This window comes from Salmo salar, chromosome ssa03 (genome assembly GCF_905237065.1).
Source record: "Salmo salar chromosome ssa03, Ssal_v3.1, whole genome shotgun sequence".
NCBI lineage: Eukaryota > Metazoa > Chordata > Actinopteri > Salmoniformes > Salmonidae > Salmo > Salmo salar.
The window spans coordinates 61,059,676-61,081,937 of record NC_059444.1 but is presented as its reverse complement, the minus strand read 5'-3'; the positions used below and the strand labels follow the sequence as shown (position 1 = coordinate 61,081,937).

The window sequence follows — 22,262 nt, the reverse complement described above, 5'->3', positions numbered from 1 at the left end:
TACTTCAAACACATTGTTTTTAGGTGTGTGTGTGTGTGTGTGTGTGTGTGTGTGTGTGTGTGTGTGTGTGTGTGTGTGTGTGTGTGTGTGTGTGTGTGTGTGTGTGTGTGTGTGTTGCAAAATCTAAGCAGTAGGCGGTAATGTTTGGTTACTTACTACCTGCATTAGAGATGTAGTTGTGTCCAATTGTTTTAAGACATCTACTGAGGCAGTAGGAGTAGGCAACCTGTTGAATGCCACCCCAAGTAGGCTAGTGCCCGTCAATCAGCCGTGTCGTAGTATGCTCACTGACTTTAACCCTCCCCCTTAACAAAGTCAAATTATCATTGGCTTTCATGTCACAGCGTCACTGAGAAAGCCTGGCCCTGAGATAGAGCTCAATTTTGGGACTGTCTATCCACACGCAAACCAACATACAGCGAGCGCTTGGCTTGATTACAACTGCGGTGTATTACCAGTTCCTTCATATTTGAATGATTAATCTTTCTATTTCTTGTCAGTCAACGTATTTTTCTGAGGGTCACAGAATTCACCTGGGGATTTTTTTTGTGCTGAGAAGTTTGCTGTTCTATTACAACATATTTTTCTCTTCATTTATCTTCCTCTGTATTTTTTGTGATGAAATTAACTTGAACGTATAGAACAGCAAATATAACATCTGTCAAGGAAATATATTTTATCATCTCTCTCCAAACGGACTGCGAAGCAATGATGAACAAGAACGGGATGGTGACAAAAATTCACACGAGAATTAGGACCGATCCTTTCACGAGCAATTATGAGTTGCTTGGCAGAGAATTGGGCAGGTAAGTCGCATGAAATGTTTAATAGGTTACCCTGTCCAGATCATGAAATGATGAGCTAGAATAGATGTCAATGCGTGCTGCAGTGCGAAGTAAACACGGGGAGGCAGGGGTAAACACACTGTTCAGTCTTTAAAGTGAGGGATTACAAATGGGAAATGTTTGTATTTTTCTCTCTGCACGTGCAAACGGGAATAAGTAAACATTTCAACGTGTCGGCCCAATCGGGATGAGTGGCGCTGGCACTGCCATGAAGACTCTCGATCTGCGCCCATGAAATTGTTTTGTGTGGGGGTTTTTTGTAAGGGAAATATGTGGGATTTATTCTTCTTTGTGTGAGCCCTGATATTTCTGGAATTTGATTTAAGTATAACCAGCCTGGTCTCATAGACTAGACGTAACATAGTAAACGTAAATCTGGAATACTTAAATTTAGTATGATATGTTACTTTTGGTATGGTTACTTATGGCAAAAAAATAGGTTTGTTGGCCAGGTGAATAACGCGAACGTCTAGCATGCGTGTTGGATTCTCATCATGGACAATTTTAGCAACTTTGAAACGACTTACTACTTTGCAACTACTTAGCATATTAGCCAACCTTCCCCTAACCATAACCCTTTAACCTAATGGTGGTGTAAAGTACTGAAGTACTATATATGTTTTTTGGGTGTATCTGTACTTTACTATTTATATTTTTCACTACTTTTACATTCCTATAGAAAATGATGTGCTTTCTACTCCATACATTTTCCCTGACACAAAATTACTTATGAGGTTATCCCTACTGCCTTTGATCTGGTGGACTCACTAAACACATGCTTCATTTGTAAATTATGTCTGAGTGTGCCCTGGCTATCCGCTAATAAAAAATGTAATTGTGCCATCTGGTTTGCTTAATAGAAGGAATTTGAAATTATGTATACTTTTACCTTTGATACTTAAGTATATTTAAAATGAAATACTTTTAGACTTTTACTCAAGTAGTATTTTACTGGGTGACTTTTACTTGAGTCATTTTCTATTAAGGTATCTTTACTTTTACTCAAGTATGACAAGTGAGTACTTTTTCCACCATTTACGCTTAACCCTAACTCCTAGCGAACGTTAGCAGCTAGCGAACGTTAGCAGCTAGCGAACGTTAGCAACAACAAATTGGAATTCGTAACATATCAAACTTTTTGCAAATTCGTAACATATTGAATGAATTGCATTTCGTAATATATCATACTAAATGGATGATGGACAGCCACAAATGAATACATACCATATGAAACGTATCATACTAAATGGAGTGTTCGGATGACAGCATGGCTGATTTACCATGAGTAAGGACTTGAGTTGATAAATGAGATGATATATCAGCCTTGTTTTTCTATGTGCTGTTTTATTTTGGAGCGGATGGTATGTTGAATGTTACTTCATTCTAAAACGGGACCATTTTTCTGCTCATGATACACATACAGTATCAACACTAGCACAACAAAAATGTCCTCCATTTGGAATTTATACCAGCCTCAATCAATGGCTTGTGAGACTTCTCTGATTCTCCTTCAATTGTGGCACCTTCTGTCCCCTGTAAACTGAATTGCGATGTCAGAGAATAATTTTACCCTATATCCCTATCTCTCCCCTCTTTAACTGTCACTGCTGTGGGGGCCCTCGGTAGAAAGGTGAATATGCAATGCATTTTACCAGCCCCAGTATTATTAGCATGAAATATGCTCTGACCTACATGTACCATCACTGGTCTCAGTAGCTCCCTATCTCTATATCTCCACCATCCAAGGAATCTCTGGCACACACAAGCTATTAACACAGGAAGAGATGTTTGCTATTATTCTGTTTTTTCCAGAATCCAGACCATGCCTACAGCCTCACCCATGGCTGTTTGTTTGGGATTGTTACAGTGGGCTAATTCCCTGCCAATCAGCCCTGTTTTGTCCTGGGGGTCAGGGTGGGGGATATTGTGCAATTACCATCAGTCTCCCTCCGCCCTGCTCCGGCCCCCTGTTGTTCTCCACAGATCAGCGAGTGTGACCTACAATGCATTTGAACCCAGACACTAAAATGTGTGCATTCCAAGGCGGTTGAATGGGGGAGTCTCAGAGATATTAAACTCCCTTTAAAAAGCCAGTAGCCAGGCTACTACTTCCCTAGGTCCAAAATGTTTTATTTAGAACCTGTTGACTAGGATTATTAAATTGTCTGGACTTGGGTCATCGCATCGTTTCTGTCTCAGGTGATATTGTACCAATACCACATGCAACCGTCCTTTATAACTTCATAGGGAGTGGGAGACAGGGAGGTATTACATTTTTCTCTCTCTTCTGGATAGTATGCAGGCAGGTGCTAAATAAAGACTCATTCACTTTGCCAGTTGGTAGCAGCCAGATTTCCCTGTCTGACACCATGGGACATCCTGGGCCAGCAGCCAGGACCTGGGGGGGCTGTTTGAGCTCTGAGCGAGCCCAGCGTCCTCTCAGCACTCCTTCCACCCCCATCTCTCCCTCTCCTCATCATCCTCCTCTCATTACCTCCTCGCCCCCACAACATCCTGATCTGGCCTCATAAATCCCATTAAGTGCAGGAATGTGAGCTGTGTTGGATGCCAGGAGAGCAGCTTGTCAAGATTTAGATGGCCAGTAGAAGAGGAGGGATGGATCTCTCCCCCCTTTCTCTTCTCCACTATGTTTGAGACATTGTGGTCCCTGGTAAGCCTTCTGGAGCAGATTTCCGCAGTAACACCTTTGAAGGCTTCTGAAATCTGCCCCTGATTGCTTCCCTTCAACACCCCCCCCCCCAAATATACTCACACAAAAATCAGGCATTTAGATAAGGTAGAAGAGTTTTGACTTTGAGGACAAGTTGCAAGAGTTGACATGAAAGGTATTGACGTTGAATTAGTTGGAACGGATCCCTGTTTCTAGGTCAAATGGGTGTCCTCTGATATTTACTTAGCCTAGATTTTCACTATCTTCACTATGATTTAGAAGGACAGCAAAGGGGTTGTCATTTAACAAAAATGTGTGGGTTTTTGTGTCTGAGAGGCGTTTATGAACAGGAAGAGGAACCCAGCCTGTACTGTGAGGCAGCTGAAGGCGATCAGATGTCTGTGTTTCTCAAAAGGGGAGTGACTCATGTCTGAAACACAGACCCCACAGGAAAAACAGTTTCTCAGTTAGATTAGTGCCATCACCACCACAAGTTCCTGGGTTGGTGTCTATGCATACTGAATGAAAACTTCCCTGTTGATTTGGAGATTGACACACCACATACATGCAGACATGATGATGTGAAGCTGCGTAATGATAGTTCTGCAAATCAGGTGTTGGTGTGTCTGCATAATTACCTTTTCTGTGGGATTTGGGATTTACACAAAATGTTAAAGACAACCTTCAAGTGGCAGACATGGTTTCTGAGTGTCTCTAAGGAGCAGCTTGAAGGCTGAAAGTCATGTGTTCTCTCATGGGTCAGACATTTGAAGCATGTTGAATTTTGTCTGTAACCCCTGTGCTCTTGTCTCTGGTGTGTTACTACAGACAGTGTGTGAAAACAGCAGGGTAATGATGGCCTAGTTTAGCAACCTTTGACCTGTTGTCACCATCTTAAAAGGCCTCCTGTTGCTCCTCAGCATCGCCTGTGGTTTCTTTTAATTTCATCGGCAGTTCCCAGCACAGAGGTAGCTGCTCTGAACTTGGGGAATTGGCTAATTAAAGAAGAAAGGCTTTGACTTTGACTGGTTTGGGTCTTTTGATTTGGAACAATGTGCCCTAGCAATCCTCACTAGGGCTGGGAACCAGTGAGAGTGAAGAAAGGGGAAGGAGGAACAGCCCACAGGGAATGGGCTTGTGCCAGCTAACATATCCAGGAGGAGTAGCAGGCTTAGGTTTACAGTACAGCCAGCCTGGAGGAAAGATGTGAGAAAATGACCGGCACCAAGTTTACACTCCCTCTCCATACAGACACAGCTTTTAATAGCAGAACCATTGGGATGCCATTATATCTACCTGTGCAGTTTCTATGAATGGTTGCCTTTCACTGCCAGGCTCTGTCTGCAGTTTCTATGAATGGTTGCCTTTCACTACCAGGCTCTGTCTGGCCGAGACATCTGACTCCAAAGCAGTGTCGGTCGAATTTCAAGTAACATGGCAGAAACAGTTGTCAGTTGAACCAGGGAAGTGAGGGAAGGCCAAAATTCTCTAACAGGGATGCCAAATGATTTGGTAAGTGAAGTTGCGGACTCCATTTTTTTTTTCAGGGGTTAGGAGGACTCCGCTGTGGCCTCCTGGACCCCTTCTCCCCTAGTCCAGCCCCAGGGAAGTGGGTGGTCCTTGTGCAGGGGCTGCCATGTTTGCTGGTCAGCCTGCACAGGCCTTTGTGTGGCTGTCCGAGGAGATGCAGGGTGCTGCTTAAGGTCTGGGTGGAGGCGTTTGGGAATTCCATTTGTCCCCCGCTGCTGTCAGCTGTAAGAATGGGAAGTGTACAAGGCTCCGTTATAGCCCTGGGATGGTGTTTGTAGAAGGCTGGACACAGTGGGGTGATTCTACACATCGGATTTCCTGCCCACACCCGCAGCCTGACCCTCGACACCTCTGCTGAATCCATCAATGTATGCAGCAGCAAATGGAATGCTCAGATGGTGTTTTAGAATTGTGGTTGTATGTTCCTCTTTTCTTTTCTCTGGGGGTGGGGCTTGTGGACAGACAACAAGCCCAGCTGTCCTCTCTTTATGTTGACTTTTAAAGAGTGCTATTAGTCTTATCACCCCCCCCCCACCGCCTGTCCATACAGCCACTCAGGAGTGACGGTTGGGCCTATCTCCTGCCTGTCAGGCCCTCCACTGTGGAGGAGGAAGAGGAGAGAAGGATATCTTACTACACTGATGAGGGAGCGTATCACTTGGTGTTTATCATCAGTCCTATATTGCATAACAATGGTAGATAACTCCATGTGTATCCCTCTGTTTTGTAATACCACTCAGTCCACCTCTTCATTTTCTTTGGTGGTCTTTCAGTGGCCTGTGCATCCTACCTATTGTAATCTGTTTCACTGCACTGCAATTTGTTTTGCTTTATTGGTTGCGTCATTGTTTGGAACTCTCAGTGCTGTAATTGCTGTTTCTCTCCCATGATTACTCCCTGCAGGTTCATGGCCAGAGTCAATCAGATTTACCGATAAGACATTGAAGACAACCAAATCAAATGAAACTGTTAATTGTGTTTCTGATTATTCAACATATCCCTTTCCCCCACTATTTTTCTCTTCCCAGGGGAAAGTTTGCTGTGGTGAAGAAGTGCATTGAAAAGGCGACAGGGAAGGAGCACGCTGCCAAGTTCTTGAGGAAGCGTCGGAAGGGCGAGGACTGCCGCATGGACATCCTCAACGAGATCGCTGTTCTGGAGTCAGCCAAGGCTAACCCTTATGTGGTGGCGCTGCATGAGGTCTACGAGACCAACTCTGAGATCATTCTCATCCTCGAGTGGTGAGTGAACTCGTATGCATCAAAACGCAAAGTCCATGGAAAACGTGGTGTGCACAATATGTGAGTGTGTGTGTTTGGATCTCTGCACCGCCCTTAGCTCATGTCGCCAGTGACGGGAGAAAATGCTGGTGATGGTAATCTAGAAGACCTTTTAAACTCTCCGTACATGTTGATGCTCCACCACAATGCAGCACTGGCAGGAAAAAAACGGGATGAAATGATAAGGTTCCTAATGAGGGGGGAAATGAAAAACCATTTATGCGCCATTTACCGAAAAAAAAACTTTCCGTCTCTGCAGGTTTTTCTCTTTCTGCGTAGTTTCGAGGGGTTTTGATTGATGCGGTCGCCTGAGTAAAAATGTATTCTGCTCATATAAAACATGGGATTTTTTAACGTGATCTTTGTTTCAAAACCGCATGAGATCTTGCGTAGACAGGATGTTGAGTGACGTGAATGTCAGAGCGTTGGATTTCTTGAAAAATGGTAGATTACATCGCTCCAGTCTAACCCTAACACGTCGACTTCCTGTGTTGCACTCTTTCTGCTGAGGATGCAGCTGCATGTCACTCAAGAGTTTCTCACCTTAACAGCTGCATGAACACGCACACCAAGCACACACGCATGCCTGCTTGAACATTGTAACCTTATAAGGAAATGATAACTCCCCTGTGGTTGGTCGCTGTGCTCATAGCCACATCCCCAATTCTTGTTACCTTGCCTGATTGTGTCAGTGCTTCTATAAACAGACGGATGAAGATGGACCAAATGACTCAATCTAGAAGATTCTTGAGAATAAGTATTTGTCACATGATACATTTTAAGGAAAGCTAGCATCAGTCAAATTATTTCATCATGTTTCAAAGCATCCATTCCATCCAAACACAGGTGAACCAGTCTGCATCTGAGCTGCATCCATCTGATCAACAAAGCATAGAGGTCAGGGTGGAAGGAAAGGATCTGTCTGGTCTTGCGTCATATCCTATGACCACTATCTAGCGTATGTGTCATGGCTGTCCTAAATGACCACTCTGGTCTCATTCTAATTAGGAGCCAGAGATGGTAATAAGCATTGTAATGACCCCCAAGCCCCATTACAAATAGACAACACCACACCAACCAGTTAATCTAGAAAACCAAAAGACTGTGTCCCATCCTGACCCTGGTCTGGTCATAAACCACCCACATCTCCACCCATTCTCTCCTAGACATAGAATGCTCCTGCAGAACAAAAGGTTCCCTATAGGGGGGGTGTGTATGTGCTTGGCCTTGGACCCCAGTGCGAAAGAGAAAGCAGAGCCACTATTTCATGCCTGCGGGGGCAGGCACTGGTCCATAGCCCTGCACTAGCTGCCAGATAACTTTGCACTTCCTTGTGCAGTCTTCCTTTTGTCTGTCTGAAAGTTTTAGAGATTCTTATAGGCCTATGTTCATCCAGATCCCAGTATAGGTTATGGTTCCTAGTGAAGTCCTGTACTAACTTGGTAGTCTGCAGCCATCGAGATGCTGTTGCAGCCTGTATGACTGTGAACTCTTTGCCCATTAAAGGGCTCTCTGACCTCAGCGTGGGCTAGCTTTGCTGCAAACCAGAGAATGTTCCATTTCCTGTGGGTTTACATAAAAGCAGTTAGTAATGCTTCCAAAAGTAGAACACACACAAACAAAGTAGCATGTGCATACACACACTCATACTCACACATTGGTCTGCACATAGCCACAACCACATCCCCACGCAACGTATGAGAAATGGAAGCGAGAAACAAAATTTTCCTCATCAGTAAGTTTAAACCCAGTCTGTGCGAGCACCACACATAATGACTAGTCTAAATGAAAATGGCACTTTAATGAGAAATGAACCCGCATCATCTCTGCTTAGAACACATTCTGACTGTTTAATCATAATGGTTTTCTGTACTCGGGGGCACAGTCCATGGCCTGCTTCTGATGGTGGTGAATAGTTGCAAGAAATACATTTCTTCAATGATTCTCCAACAAACCTTAGATTGTCATCTGTGTGTTCCCAACTCTCTACATGTCTTGTCAAGGAAACCCATGGTGTTACCGGAGATCAAACAACCCTCTAGGATGAGACCAAACATCTTACGTTTCTGTCATATTGACAAATACAGTATTGTGCAGGTGCATTTCTAGAGGTCTACATTATATGTGGGAAAATTAGATGAACCAAGTCACCGACGTTAGTTTTTCAAGGTCAGTGTACGCACGGCTAAGGTTTGGTCCAACCCTCAGTCACTACATATTTGTTTATCATCTGGCAAACAATATGAGTTACAAGTTTTGTGAATACTATACTTAGCCGTTTCACCTCCGTCTTTGAACTCATGACACTGCTGTAAACTCTGAGGTAACTTCAGATAAGAGGAACTCAAAATCCTAACCAATTACAGGCAATCGGATAGTCTTGGGAATGGCAGTCAGGTCCAGATTGCCCGGCCAATCATAACCCTAGAGCAGCTTTAAAGCTTTACAGGGTATGTTTATGAAAATGTAGCACTTTGACTCACTCAAGCTTGATCTTTCAGCGCTGATGGAATCATTCCTGAGGTAATTTTTTTCTAGAACTGTTTTTCAGCCCCTCTGTAATTGGAAAGAGTGATGCTTTTTTTTTCTTCTCCCCCTCTGTCCTCTTAATTCTGCTTTCATCCTCAAGTGTAACGGTATCTGATGTTTTTACGTGGGTATTGAGACATCTTACGTAATGCAAATTGAAACCCTCCAGTCCATGTCAGCCATTGATCTTTGTCACTTCAAATGTATGCAGTCCTCAGATAAGTAAATTGATTATATTAGAGTCTTTGACACACATCTCCACTGTCTGGCATGGGCTGGCCTTCATTTAAAACTACAATAAAGTCTTCAGGAAATCTTTTTAGGAACTAGTAAAAGTGTTTTTGAGGATGAGGGCTGTCTAATAAATTGTATTCCAATTTTCGAAATGGAAAAACCTCCTTGAAAAACTGTTTGTACCGAGTTCTCTTCGTTCTAGTAAGGTTTGATACATCAAGTCTCCTGTATTGGAGGATGAGTGTTGTCACAGCATAATCCCATCTAAATGATGACAACTCTGAAACCAGAGTCTATGTGCTGTACTGAGTACACAATGTAGTCAACACACAGGCCTTGTGAGAAGTGATCAGTAGTAGGCTTTGAGGTTTGGTACCTGGCCAGTAAGAGTAAAATGCCTATTCCTGGAGATCTTATGCCCAGAGTAACCAAGTTGGCTTGTGAGAATGCAGCCAATATCGTAAAGGACACACGTAAATACACACTCTGTCCCACATCCTCTCATTGAGAACTCATGGCTCATCAGTCTTCAGCTCATTCTCAAGTAACTCTTTGCCTGCCCTCCCCCCAACCTTAATGTTCTGCGGGTGACGGCTACTGTGAATCTCTTTGATGGGACTCTGCACAGTTATTCTGTCTTAAGTGGATGGGAAACCATTCCATGTCATCTGTCTGCTGACTGACAGTGGGGAGACTGATCCACTGATGCATAGAGGGAGAAATAAGACCAAAGTGCTTGGAGAGCATGTCCTCAGTCCATTTCATTTCTACAGGATGGCTCTTGTTAGTACTAAAAGCCTAGATGAGTTTATTTAAGGATTTTGGAGGGTATCTTTGTTTCCGCCTATTGGTAATTAGTTCAAACGGGGAAAGGAAGGGGTGGGATAATTAGACCTATTTGACTCAATTGTATTAAATTGAGACCCAGCACATGGAACAGACTAATAATGAGAGACACTATCAGTTTGCGTCTTTTTTTAATCATGCAGTTGTCAGCAAGCATAAATCAAAGCCATGCTTCCAACGACACACTGGTGTCTCTCATTTCCTTTCTCCCCAAAACTGGTAAACTAGGCCTGCTATGCATATTTGGTATACATGTATACTGTAGGAACTGGTCCCCTTTCTTCCTTTAGCAGTCTTCCACCAACTCTTTTGGGGGGGGGGGGGGGTTCAGCAGGTGGGGGAGAAGGTCAAAAGAGACGGCCAGCATTAAATGTGTGGAGCCCCAAGCGAAAGGGGATTTATATGGCCCAATGATGGATATCCAGAAAAACAAAACCTCATATTTTCACAGCTGAGGACAGTAAAGGTGAGGATGCAACAGTGCGAGGTTACCCAGGGATTGGATGGTGTGGTTATGCCCGGGCCATGGTCGCAGATTTCCTCTCAAGATAAAAAGCTTGTGTGCTGACTAAATCCCCCACACATGGCTGTGCTATTAGGCAAGCGTCCTCTCTCCAAGCTTTTCATCTGCTTTGGAGAAACATCCAACATAAATCTGCCATGTCCTGGACGGCATTGCTTACCATTGTTACACAAGCATGACAATAATTGATAAACCAGGAATTTGCCTTAACAAAAAAGATGTCAGCATTTTAATTTGGAAATCAGCCTTTCTATTTTCTAAGTGGATCCAAAAAATAGGATAACCCCCCCCCCCTAATCCTGAGCAGTTAGGAGTGGATGCCCAGATTGGATAAACTTCCAATTTTGGGGGAGAGAGACAGCAGTGTGGTGGTAATCCCTGCAATTTAGTGTTCTATCCACTACTGTAAACTATGGGATTGTTTCAGTGTGCTGTCACTGTCTCAAGTCTTAGGTAACTCTTTATTATACGACAGGGATCTCTAGTTTGATAGATTTGAAATTCTTTCCCCTTCGTTTTTTGTTTTTGACTTAACTGATCTGGAATGTGTGTGTGTAACTCTGGAAAGCCTTATCCGGGGCTGGCACCAACTGATATGGGTCCTCGTATCTCGAGTCAAAGCTGAGGTCAGGGAGGCACCATTTTTCTTCTGATTTCCGTGTGGGAACGTCGGAGTGCCACAGACAGGAGTCACATGCTTTGTGTGTGGATGTGGAGCACGGACCCTGTTCCCAAGCCCAAAGTACAATAACCACAGGGCCAGTTGCGTAACTTTAAAAATAGAAAATCACGGGCTAGGGCTCGACACACTTCACTGTGTATGTGATAACGGGATAGAGGTGGGATTGGCATTGTCATCATGTTTGAGTTGATAGTTGAACAAATGCAGTGATTTACAGTGTTAGGGTGTAGACTTCACGAGTGTAAATGCTTTACAATGCATAATCAGCAATCAATCACAGCAGCCCAAGTTTAAAAACTCCAGATATAATAAACATGTACTGTTTGTTGTTCATCTCATCACTATGGCTCTATTTTGATCCTCCATTGCCTCTGTGTTTTCCAGTGCTGCCGGTGGAGAGATCTTCAACCAGTGTGTTGCGGAGAACGACGAGGCCTTCACAGAGAAGGATGTGATCAGGTTGGCCAGACAGATCCTCACCGGCGTGGCCTGTCTGCACCGCAACAACGTGGTCCACTTGGACCTGAAGGTCAGTAGAAAGCTCATCTCGGAACCCAGAACTAAACCCGCTACTAGTTACGGCTGTCAAAGCGAGAGACTAGTAAAAAATACAGGGCACCCCTGGAATGGGCGACTGTTTCTCAACTGCCATATTTCTCCCCTTAAGCAATGAGAATCCCTTAATGTGGCAGAGCAGTAACTCTTCCTGTACGTGGGACATGTCTAGCAAATAAAGACGCCCATCCAAGTTACTCTGTTAGCTTTTAACGATTGACAACTGTTTTTATGTGAATGCTGCATAGTTTTCGTCCTGGAGTTCCCGCTCTTACAAATGAACCCTGTCAGGGTCTGGTTTCTCTCTAGAATTTATTTTGTAAAATACTGCAGGGTTGTGTAACAGAAGACACAGAACAAAAGCTGTAAGTCTTATAGGTTTGTTTTGTCTGCCCAGTGATGTCAAAAACATTTGTATTGTTGATAATGATGAATAAAACACTGTTTTGGAGTGTGTTAGAACTTGGCAGGCAGGTTATATATGAAGAAACCCTCCTCTGATCCAGGGGATTTATGAGCAGTGTTGTTGGGTGAGGGGGACTGAACCGACTGTCCCCAGACTAGATTTTATTGGCTCCCCATTTTCCTTTTCTACTCCCCCAGTGATAGACAGTATTAAATCTATCCCTGGTGAAATGTCACAGGCTTGCTGTCTCTGGCTCTGGTCTGTCTCTCTTGGTCCTTCATTTATCCTAGATTTATTTTATTTGACCTTTTATTTAACTAGGCAAGTCAGTTAAGAACAAGTTCTTATTTACAATGACGGCCTACCCCACCAACCCTCCCCTTACCCGTACGACGCTGGGCCAATTGTGCATCGCCCTATGGGATTCCCGATCATGGCTGATTGTGATACAGCCCGGGATCGAACCTGGGTCTGTAGTGACAGCTCTAGTGCTGCGATGCAGTGCCTTAGACCGCTGCGCCACTTGGTCCCCCAAGATGTCCTGGCCAAAGGCCCCAGGCCAGGAATCTTGCCAGTATGACCCAGAGGTTAAGCGTCATATATAGGGGCCATCGAATCTGATAGGCCCTCCAAGACATCCCACCTTTCCTAGGAATCATCTAATAGGTTAAGGGGATGAACCTTGTTTATTGATGTAACCAAATTGAATCCCTCTGGGGCTGTACACTCTGTGGGTTTGGCTTATTCATTTAGAGGTAGATTAGACTCTTTAGTGGAAGGCCTTGAGGCTCAATGACTACTCAACTGATTAACTATCTATCAAGCATGGTATGTGACCTCTGTCTGTCAATTCACTTAGCATGCACTCTTTGGATTTGGTCTAATCTGTCTTATCTCGGTCTCTCCCCTCAGCCCCAGAACATCCTGCTGACCAGTGCCATCCCACTGGGTGATATCCGCATCGTGGACTTTGGCCTGTCCAGACGCATGGACAGTGTGACAGAAGTCCGAGAGATCCTGGGCACCCCGGAGTATGTGGGTGAGTCCTGCCCTGGCTTCTGCAGTCAGTTTATATCAATAAGGAAGATAGATAAGCAATTCTTAACTTCAGTACTATAAAATGTTTATCAGGACTAATTGGCGTTATCCATGCTATTCCAGCTCCAGAGATCCTGAACTATGAACCCATCAGCATAGCGACAGACATGTGGTGAGTATGAGCTAAAGAGACTGTGTCAAGCAGATATCAGCTAGTGTCCGCAATACATCTTGGTTTTTCCAGAAGCCATAAAATATTGATCACCAGCCAGCTCCACAGTGGAAATCTGAGAGAAATACTTCCCCATGTCTTGTAGTCTGACACCTTTCCCTCCTCATCTCTCAGGTCCATAGGGGTCTTGACCTACGTCATGCTGACGGGCGAGTCTCCATTCCTGGGGGACAACAAGCAGGAGACCTTCCTGAACATCTCCCAGGTCAATGTGGACTACTCCCAGGATGCCTTCGAGGGCATCTCCTCCCTCGCCATTGACTTCATCAAGACCCTGCTGCTCAAAAACCCCAGGTGAGGAACAGGATAGGTTCAAGAATCAACACTCAATTAGTTCAGTGCCACAGCCCGACAGATGTTCTCCCACATGTCCCATAGTGAGTTCAACACTGATTAACAGGTGAATGTCATTCATACTGCTGCTTGCAGCACATCCTCGTTAAGTCTCCCGACGCGCGGTAATGCATATGAATAATTTAATATAAGGATACTGGTCCTTGTTACGTTTCATCTATTAACCCATTCTGTGTCACCACTGTCACTATTTGATCGAGTGTTCCAGCACAGAAGGGCTAGATGCTGTATGTCACCATCATGTCTCAATGACAAACAGCAGTAGTCTATCGCTGTGATCCAGGGCCATAATCTTCACTCAATATAATTTAATTGCTGCAGATTATTGGCAGTATAAAAAATACAAAAATTTGAAAAAAATTCCTGTGTGTGTCTGAGTAATCCCAAAAAGCGGAAAAGGCTGGGATGAAAAAGTGGGCTTTGGTGGTTTTTCTAAAAGACTGTCAGGGAAAGAAGAGTGTCTGAGGGAAGGGGAGGGAGAGGAAGTTGTATAACTGCATATTTGTCACCTTTTTACCATTGGCTTTCCTCAACATGTATTCACATTAGCTATTTCAGTTTTACTTTCAAAACTGATGAACAGAAGCTTTAAAGTCCTTGCTGCCTAGACCTTGATGATTGATTTGAGATCTGACACGCATCCTCTCTGTCTGTGTGGCCACAGGAAGCGAGCCACTGCAGCGGAGTGCCTTAACCACCCCTGGCTGAATGGACCAGCTGACCTCTACACCCAGCTCCACGCCAGCTCTCTACCCTCATTGGACGAGCCTGAGACCAGCCAATCAGAGTCTGAGCCTGAGAGCCCGGCACCCTCCCCAGAGCTGGAGAGCATGGGTTCGTACCTGATGTGCCCCGGTCAGGTAGACCTCAAGACAGGCCGCAATGCCTTTTCCTTCACTTCTGAGCCCTTCCCTGCACTGCCAGAGATCCAACAGGAGCTCATCTGCTGAGGAAGGGCTCCACTAGACACTGTGTGTAGTGACTGACTGGACTGCTGTCACAGAATGGACACTGTCTGGAAGCCAGTGAGACCTGGTCTGGTCCGATGCAGGGCCTCCAGCTCTGTTTGACTCTGTATGTGTGCTGCTGCTACTGCTGCGATGGATGTGTGATATCTGTCTGAGCTCAGCTGACCGTGTGCAGTAAATCCATGTGTGTTTGATGCATGTTACCCTGTGCTGATGCGTGGCGTCTGGTAATGAGCCACACTGACACACTTTAATGCATGTGTAACGAGGGTACTGTAACTGTATGAGTGCTGTGAATGGAAGGAGTGGGCCAGTTCTTTGTGCTCGGCTATGAAGACTAGAACAGTGGGACTGACTTCATCCATCGCTTGGTCTGGTCTGCACTCTCAGTGAAGGAAGTCCTGCTTTGTCCCAGGCTGGGTTGATCCCATGTTGGCCCTCAACCTGGCTCTCACCTTGGCTGCCCTTCACGTTCCACTCCCTAACTGACCTTTGAACCAGGACTTCTCCTCTCCTTTGTGAGGATGTAACTGCTCACCCTGAGAGGAAATGACGTTGGCCAACAGGAAGTTGGAACCACTTTGCTTTTGTTGAGGTCTGAACCTTAAATGCCTTTCATGATGATGTTGATTATGAAGGATGCCAATGTGGTTAGACAGATGTCCCTAGATGAGATGCTGCCTACGCAGCAAAGGAAAACTGACTGTGTTAGGGGAGTGCCCTCACAGAAACCAGTCAGAAGGGTTAAATAGTCTTCTTTGACTTTGTTTGTTCATATGACCACTTCAGGCCTCCAAACATAGAAAGCCATCTCAATCACCACATCTAATTAAATCACATCTGTTGTTTAGTGTAAGGACAATCTTGATGTCAATTTAAAGCACTTTTTATTTTAAGAATGAACTACACATGATCAAAGTATTAACCAAAGTCTTGATGAAATGGCTCAAAAAACACAGTTTAGTTGAATGATTAATTAAGACACAAATGTACATGGCCACTTCCCACCATCTATTGTTAATATATTTCCATCACTCGTTTCCACCAAGTGCCATATAGTTCACCTGTTGTGTTAATGTTTCTGTTTATTCTTGTAAGATTTTTTTTGCTATTGTTGCACAATTTCCATGTACTCATGTTTGAAATATCAGTTTGCCATGTTGGATATGTCACAATATATTTCCCTTCAGGCATTGTGAACAGATGTCTTTTTGAAGAGGAAGTGACTAGGATTCAATGACGTCACAATCATTTTAAATTGTGGCGTTAATGACAGTTCAATGATTTGCAACCAATTGAAAGGCTTTGAAGAAAGCTCCTTTGGATATGTGGTGTTTGAGAGTGAAGAGAAATTACTCTTGAGGACTTCTCAAAAAGTACTGAAGTGTATATTGATTGATAGTGTAAGAATAATCTGTAAAATATTTTAAGATCCATAATGTATGAACATTTTAATAATTATTGTATGCCTCCTTTTTTCTTTTTTTTTTTATCTCGACTGTACTTGTGACTTTCATTCCTGGTTACTGCTCATGAATTTCAGGCAGGTTTGCACTTGTGTCCAGGTGGACGTTACATTGAAATTAATAAATGTTGATGGCATGCCTCGCAAAAATGTATCGAAGAACAATAAATGTACATTTTGTATTAAACTATTCATCTTGATGAATTTACTTCATTGTGTGGTCTGTTTAGGCATGGAACAACCACTGCGTGTCTTGTGCCCTCAACCACAAAGCTTTAGTCTGGTCAGAATGTAGTTCCTTGTACAAAGGACCAGGGAACCATTGTGACCCATTTTAACCATATTCTCCTCTTGTGTGCCGAATATCAAGTCTCTCCACTTGAAAAACATTCCTCAAACAACAGTATCTTCAGTTTACACTGAAGACCATTTCCCAAGTGTCTGTCTTTCCTGTTTTTGGTCTTTTTCGGGAAACAAGTTAAATGTAGCAAGAAGAACTGATGGGTTTCCAGAAATATCTAGCCACTCTTAACAGGAAATACCAGTGTCACTTGAAAAGGGACATGCTGCGACGCTTTCTTCACTGGTGTGTACACACACTCTGTTTAACCTGCTGCAAGTAAACAAGGGAGACAATGTCCCTGCATGCCAATGTTCTGGATTCTTGCTTTAATGTGCTCTTCCGCTGAGGGTCGGCACTAAGCCCAGACCAGCTAGCTCCACTCAGGCCGTGTTGAGCTCTGGATGGACGAAGAGACTGGCCCTGCCTGGAGTGACCGTTTCCCTTTTATATCCTGCTCCTCAGACCTTTGGAATGCAAATGTTAGTAACTTTCCATCTCCCTTTATTCACCCTTGCTAATATAGCCTTTGTTTTCTCAGCAGGAGTGGCTCTGTTTTACACCATTGCTATATTTTCACACCAACCCCATACACACATTCACACCCTCGCACGCACACATTATGCAAACCATGACAGAGATAATAGTCATAGCCTGTGTTGCTGGGTTTCACACAGTTGCGGGAACATTTTGTCCTGATATCTGGAAGACAGCCATTGTGAGTATTGTTTTAATTAATTCAGGTGTAGTTATATCAAGACCTAAGCCTTCATGGCAGAACTACAGCTCAAAACCACTGGACCAATCTAAATGAAAAGAATAAAGCAAAGCTTCCATAGACATGAAGATAACCTGCTCTCTGGAGGAGAAGCAGATGCAAAGGCTTTGGAGTAGAGGTTTTCCTTTAGTTTATCAGTCCTGGCCATCTTTTTCCACCAAAGCAGGACATAAATTGATTCAATGATCTGTTACAGCATCTAACTCATCTCCATTGACCTTCACATCTCCAGCCATGATGTTAGTAGTACTGAATTGTTTTGCTGATGTACAAAACAAAATGCGGCCGCTCCGTTCGGAAAATGTCAGACATCTGGATTTTAAATCGTTCCTGCTAAAAGCAGCCAGTGAGCTTTTTGTTCCCTGGTAACCAAGCATTCTAAAAGAGCAGAAGTTGTCACAACCTTGATCCCTGAGTTGAAAATGTAACAGGGAATCAGAAAAGCAGAACATGGGGAAGAGGAGGAATCTTTTGTCTTCCCATATCGACACCATTGACTGAACTCAACATCACCAGTTACAAAACCAAGATTGACCATGTTTGACAACCGGTTGGAATTAGGGATATGGACCACTGGACCGGTGTTCATTTGAATTGTTTAAGCATAGAGCAAATACTATGCAAATAGAATGTTGGACTTTGTTTCCATAAGATCATATCGATATGACGTCTTGAGAGATCTTCCTTATGAGATTAGTGTGAAGGCTGTTTGTATGAAAGACCAAGCCAACACACGGCCTTACCATGCTCTATTTCAATACTTAAGGACATTTAGCAGCTGACACCATGGGAATAAAATGCCCCAGAGTCTTTTCTTTCATACCCCTGCCTACTTATTTTTTTCTCTCACTTTTCTTTTTTTTTTGTCTTTATCCGTCATGTTTCTCTGGTGCTCTTTCCTCTTTCATTCACCCCATTCTCTTCAATCTCTAGATCGCTCAGTCTTTCAGCTTTCCTAGAAGCTGCTCCCTCACACCTTACATAATGGGGAAATGATTTGATGCTTATGTTCCTGATTAAAGTTTCATTATGGTGTGATCATGTTGATGTCAGAATAGTCAAGAGGGGGGATCACAAAACAATCCCTGCTCAGGGCCTTGGAGGGGGTAGGAGGCTCGACTGCCTTAGGATGCTCCCTCTCTCCACCCCACCCCCTTTACGCTCTTCTCTCTCAGGACCTGCTCACCTTTTACATATCAGAACTTGTATCAGTTTGACAAGCTTTGTATGTGAACAATTATTAAGGCATTGTTAATGGTACAGCAATTAGATTCCAGTGAACTTTCTGTGCCATGTGGTTCAATAGGCAAGCCTGTCAATCAATCAACCCCTCATCACATCGCATGGCATTCCATTCCCCAGGCCCAGACAAATGATCCAACAGTGTTCCAGCAAATGACTCTAATTTCCCTCTTGTAGCGTATGTGTAGCCTACAACATTGACAGTTCATTGACATACCAATTAATCTGGTATGTGCCTGTTTGTCTGGCCCTCTCCAATTAGTTTACTTGTTGTGTTACATTCCAGCATTGACCTCAAGTATCTCATGTCATCAAGTGCAGTTCACAGGAGACTGAGAGAAGACTCACTGAGAAACGACCCAGAGGTTTCATGTCTTTGTGTTTCATGGCCAGTAGTGTTTCCTATTCATAACAAGGCCAACCATGACACGCGCAAATACTGTTCCTCAAATGTGTAGTGACGTTCTGCTTGTGTCCTCTATAGACATCAACTAAGACAAAATAAAGAGAAAATTGCTTTCACAAGTTGGTCACGCTTTGAAGAGAGAAAAAAAGAAAATGTTCAGAGAGCACAAGGCCTATCCTAACCACGGGTAATATGTTTCTCATGGTGAGGCATTCTTAGCCAAGACATTGAATGCCTTTGGTTAAGCACAGCTATTTATTCTTTCCCTGGAAAAATCTTAAGAACACAAAAGCATTCTAAACAAAAAGTTGCTAGGTCAGATGGCTGATGTCTGTTTTTCTCTGTCTGTGGCAACTGTATCCTGCCACAACATGGAAGAGGCAGGCAGCATTGGCAGAAATGATATTATTGAACTTGGTGATACTCAACTCAGGGGGATCTTCTCAACTTCAACTCAATACCTTTGAAAAGGCCCCAATCAAAACAAGAGGCATAGCTAAGCCAGTCCTTATAGGGTTCATTTTCTGTGTGGTGGGTAAGCTCACTGACAGCAATAAAAATACTGCCAAATACAGTTGTTTGGACTAGAGTACTATACACGCACACACACACACACACACGAACACTAACGTCAATACACGCAGGCACCCACAGTGAACTCTGTGGGCTCATTGTGACTACTAGCGCGTAAGGGAGTCCAGTGTTTCAGAGTGAGGGGGAACAGAACTGAATCTGGTGGTCTGGATCATTCAGAGCTCTTAGTCATTTCCATCCCAATCACAACATGTACCACTGTTCACTTCAGCTCTGGGGTTCTGGGGTTGGGGAACAGTCAAGTACACAACACGCTCTCTAGCTGCTATAGGCTGATACTGTTGGTCTTTCCCTCCTCTCCCGGCCTATCTCATGCTCCAACTATCTTTCTCAATACCTCTCTACCCTGTGACTTCTACTCTGCCACGCTTGTAGTTGTCAAAGAGGAAGGGAACAAGAAAACTCTGGCTTCCTGGATTTAATTGCAAGCTATGACTTGTGATTCTTCAGTGACGTGACATAACTGCCACTTGGTGTGCCCATGTGAGTTGAGGATCAGACTATTTACCATGATGGTTTCAGCTGGTGGCTGGCATTAGCTGTTTTTGGTTCTGGTTTGGTGCCATAAGTCATTTTGTGTGTGTGTAAAGGAGAATGGTGACAATGTTGTGCTGTGTGATGATATGATGGCCATGGCAGCTGGTATTACTGGTTCTGTTTCGGCGGGTGTGTGGATGAGGAGGCAGGGAAACCAATAAACCTGTGATCTTTCAGTTTAGGACCAGCTGATTTATCAGGATACCATGGAAGAACTTGTTGGAACCCTCTAAGAATACTTTCAAGGTTGCTCGGGGGAGCACAGGACACTTTAACGTGAAGAAAGGTTGTCATCGTTTAATTTGTGTGTCTGTAGCTTCTTCTTCCTCCACTCCACCTCCTTCCCTTTTTGTTGTTATTTAACTCACTCCCACAGAGGTGTGTTTGTGTATGCCTGTGCAATGCCGTCATTAGAGTCAGGTGTTCATATTGTGAGAAACTTCCTGATGTAATCGGCCAAATCGTTGTGCACAAAAAACCCAGCTGATAACAATGGCGAGGCCAGACAGGTCGTGGAAAAGTGTTTCTGTAACAATGTTATCAGAGCTCTTAGCAGTAATAACACTATCGTGAGGAAAAGCCCTAGCCCTCAGAATAGGGGATTTCTGTCCCGGCCTCACCTGGGCGTTTAACATACCTAATGTACCTGTCACTCAAGTGTCTAACGCTCTCCTTTATCATCTCATCTGTCTCTCCGACTACCTTCTTACACTATCCGTCAGCTGTGACAATTTAAGTTTAAGGAGTTTTTTCTTTAACCTGTCTCAGGATACACTGACAGATGGTACATTATTTAAGTTTAAGAGGTAGCTACTGCTGTGGGGAAAGAGAGGGGCCTTCAGAGGAATGTCAAGAGGTAACAAGTCCTATAACTCCCAGGACAAATTGTCTCGTCCTTCCTCCTCTGTTATTAAATGGCAAACAAACAGGAGAGACTTGATTTCTTCAATCAAAGTTTATTTCTGTTTTTAAGTCAGATATTTTACTTGAAAGATACATCTTCTAAGACTGGGTCAGTCATCCTGGTCAAAATGGGTAATATGCTATGGTTAGGCCATGTTCCACAGTCGGGGCTCATTAATGATCCTGTAATTCACAGATCATTTTACTCACGTTAGAGTAATGCCTGTGGTTTATACCGGTGCCTTGGATTAAAGCTAGAAGAGGATTTCTCCATCATTTCAATGTGCCTGCAACTCAGACAGTAGAAGCAGATGCACATTGGAATAACTAAACAATAGCTGGGGCTAGAAATGATTGGATATGTGTGCCGCCAGTTTGTCACCTCTAAGAACCTTGTGGTTGGCTGAGCACTGGGGTTGTCACATCCAAGGTTCATTGGCCCTAATTGTGGGAGGAAAAAAAATGTGCCGACCTAAAGAAAAGCATATGATCGATCGAATTCCAAGTCACAGCTTAGCTTTCGTAAGCCTGTCAATAGGATGTTAAAGGGGTGTTAGAATCAGGCTAATGAGTTTAGCAAGGTACACAATGTTCCAATTCCATGCTAGAGTACACTGCCGTCCCTATAGACCTGTGTACTGTACATACAGGCCACACACAGACAGGCAGTGTACAGTACACACAAGTGTATAAAAATAGACTGTGCAAATACTGTTATTCAACAAAATACTGGGCTTTGATATGGGGGGGAGGGGTGATACCTAACACAGAGCTGTGACTGTGCACATATTTGTACCTAATTGATTAATATCACATATTGAGCCTGTAAGTCCCTATATCTTACTGTACCTGGATCAGTGGATGTGAAGAGATTTGAGAATCAGAGCCAGTACAATTACAACAGCTGTAAAAGCAGATTTTAACCCAGGAGAAATCTCTTGTAACCATACTAGAAAAATAACATTCCAAAGGAGATTATTTGTGGTCAGTTAAAGAACACTGTATATTTTAATTAGGTAAAGGAGAAAAATAAACTCATCCCTTCTTTCTGCTTTGAAACATGACCAACGGAGGACGGGGAGAGGGGGGGGACGGGGGGGCTGGTGATGTAAACACAGTAGGGATTGAAGGCCTCTTACGCAAGCCAGCTCTTACTGCTGCTTATCCATGACACGCTGGGAAATAAAAGTTGTAAAAAAAAGTATGCTAAATAAACAACTATTATTACTTTGTGCTGTTATGACAGATGGGGGGCCTAGTGTTTAGGGCCCTAGAAAAAAAAACATTGTCAGGAGAAGAACACA

At 43.7% G+C, this 22,262-nt stretch overlaps 1 protein-coding gene across 1 annotated transcript; it reads left to right on the top strand.

Moving 5' to 3' along the window:
* Positions 1 to 364: 364 nt before the first annotated feature.
* On the top strand, positions 365 to 16,366 carry stk17al (serine/threonine kinase 17a like). Its single transcript, XM_014192893.2, has 7 exons — positions 365 to 806; positions 6,075 to 6,287; positions 11,525 to 11,669; positions 13,014 to 13,140; positions 13,263 to 13,311; positions 13,486 to 13,665; positions 14,390 to 16,366. Exons 1-7 carry the CDS (start codon positions 709 to 711, stop codon positions 14,673 to 14,675), a joined length of 1,098 nt encoding a protein of 365 aa, XP_014048368.1. The 5' UTR covers positions 365 to 708; the 3' UTR covers positions 14,676 to 16,366.
* The last annotated feature ends 5,896 nt before the right edge of the window (positions 16,367 to 22,262 follow it).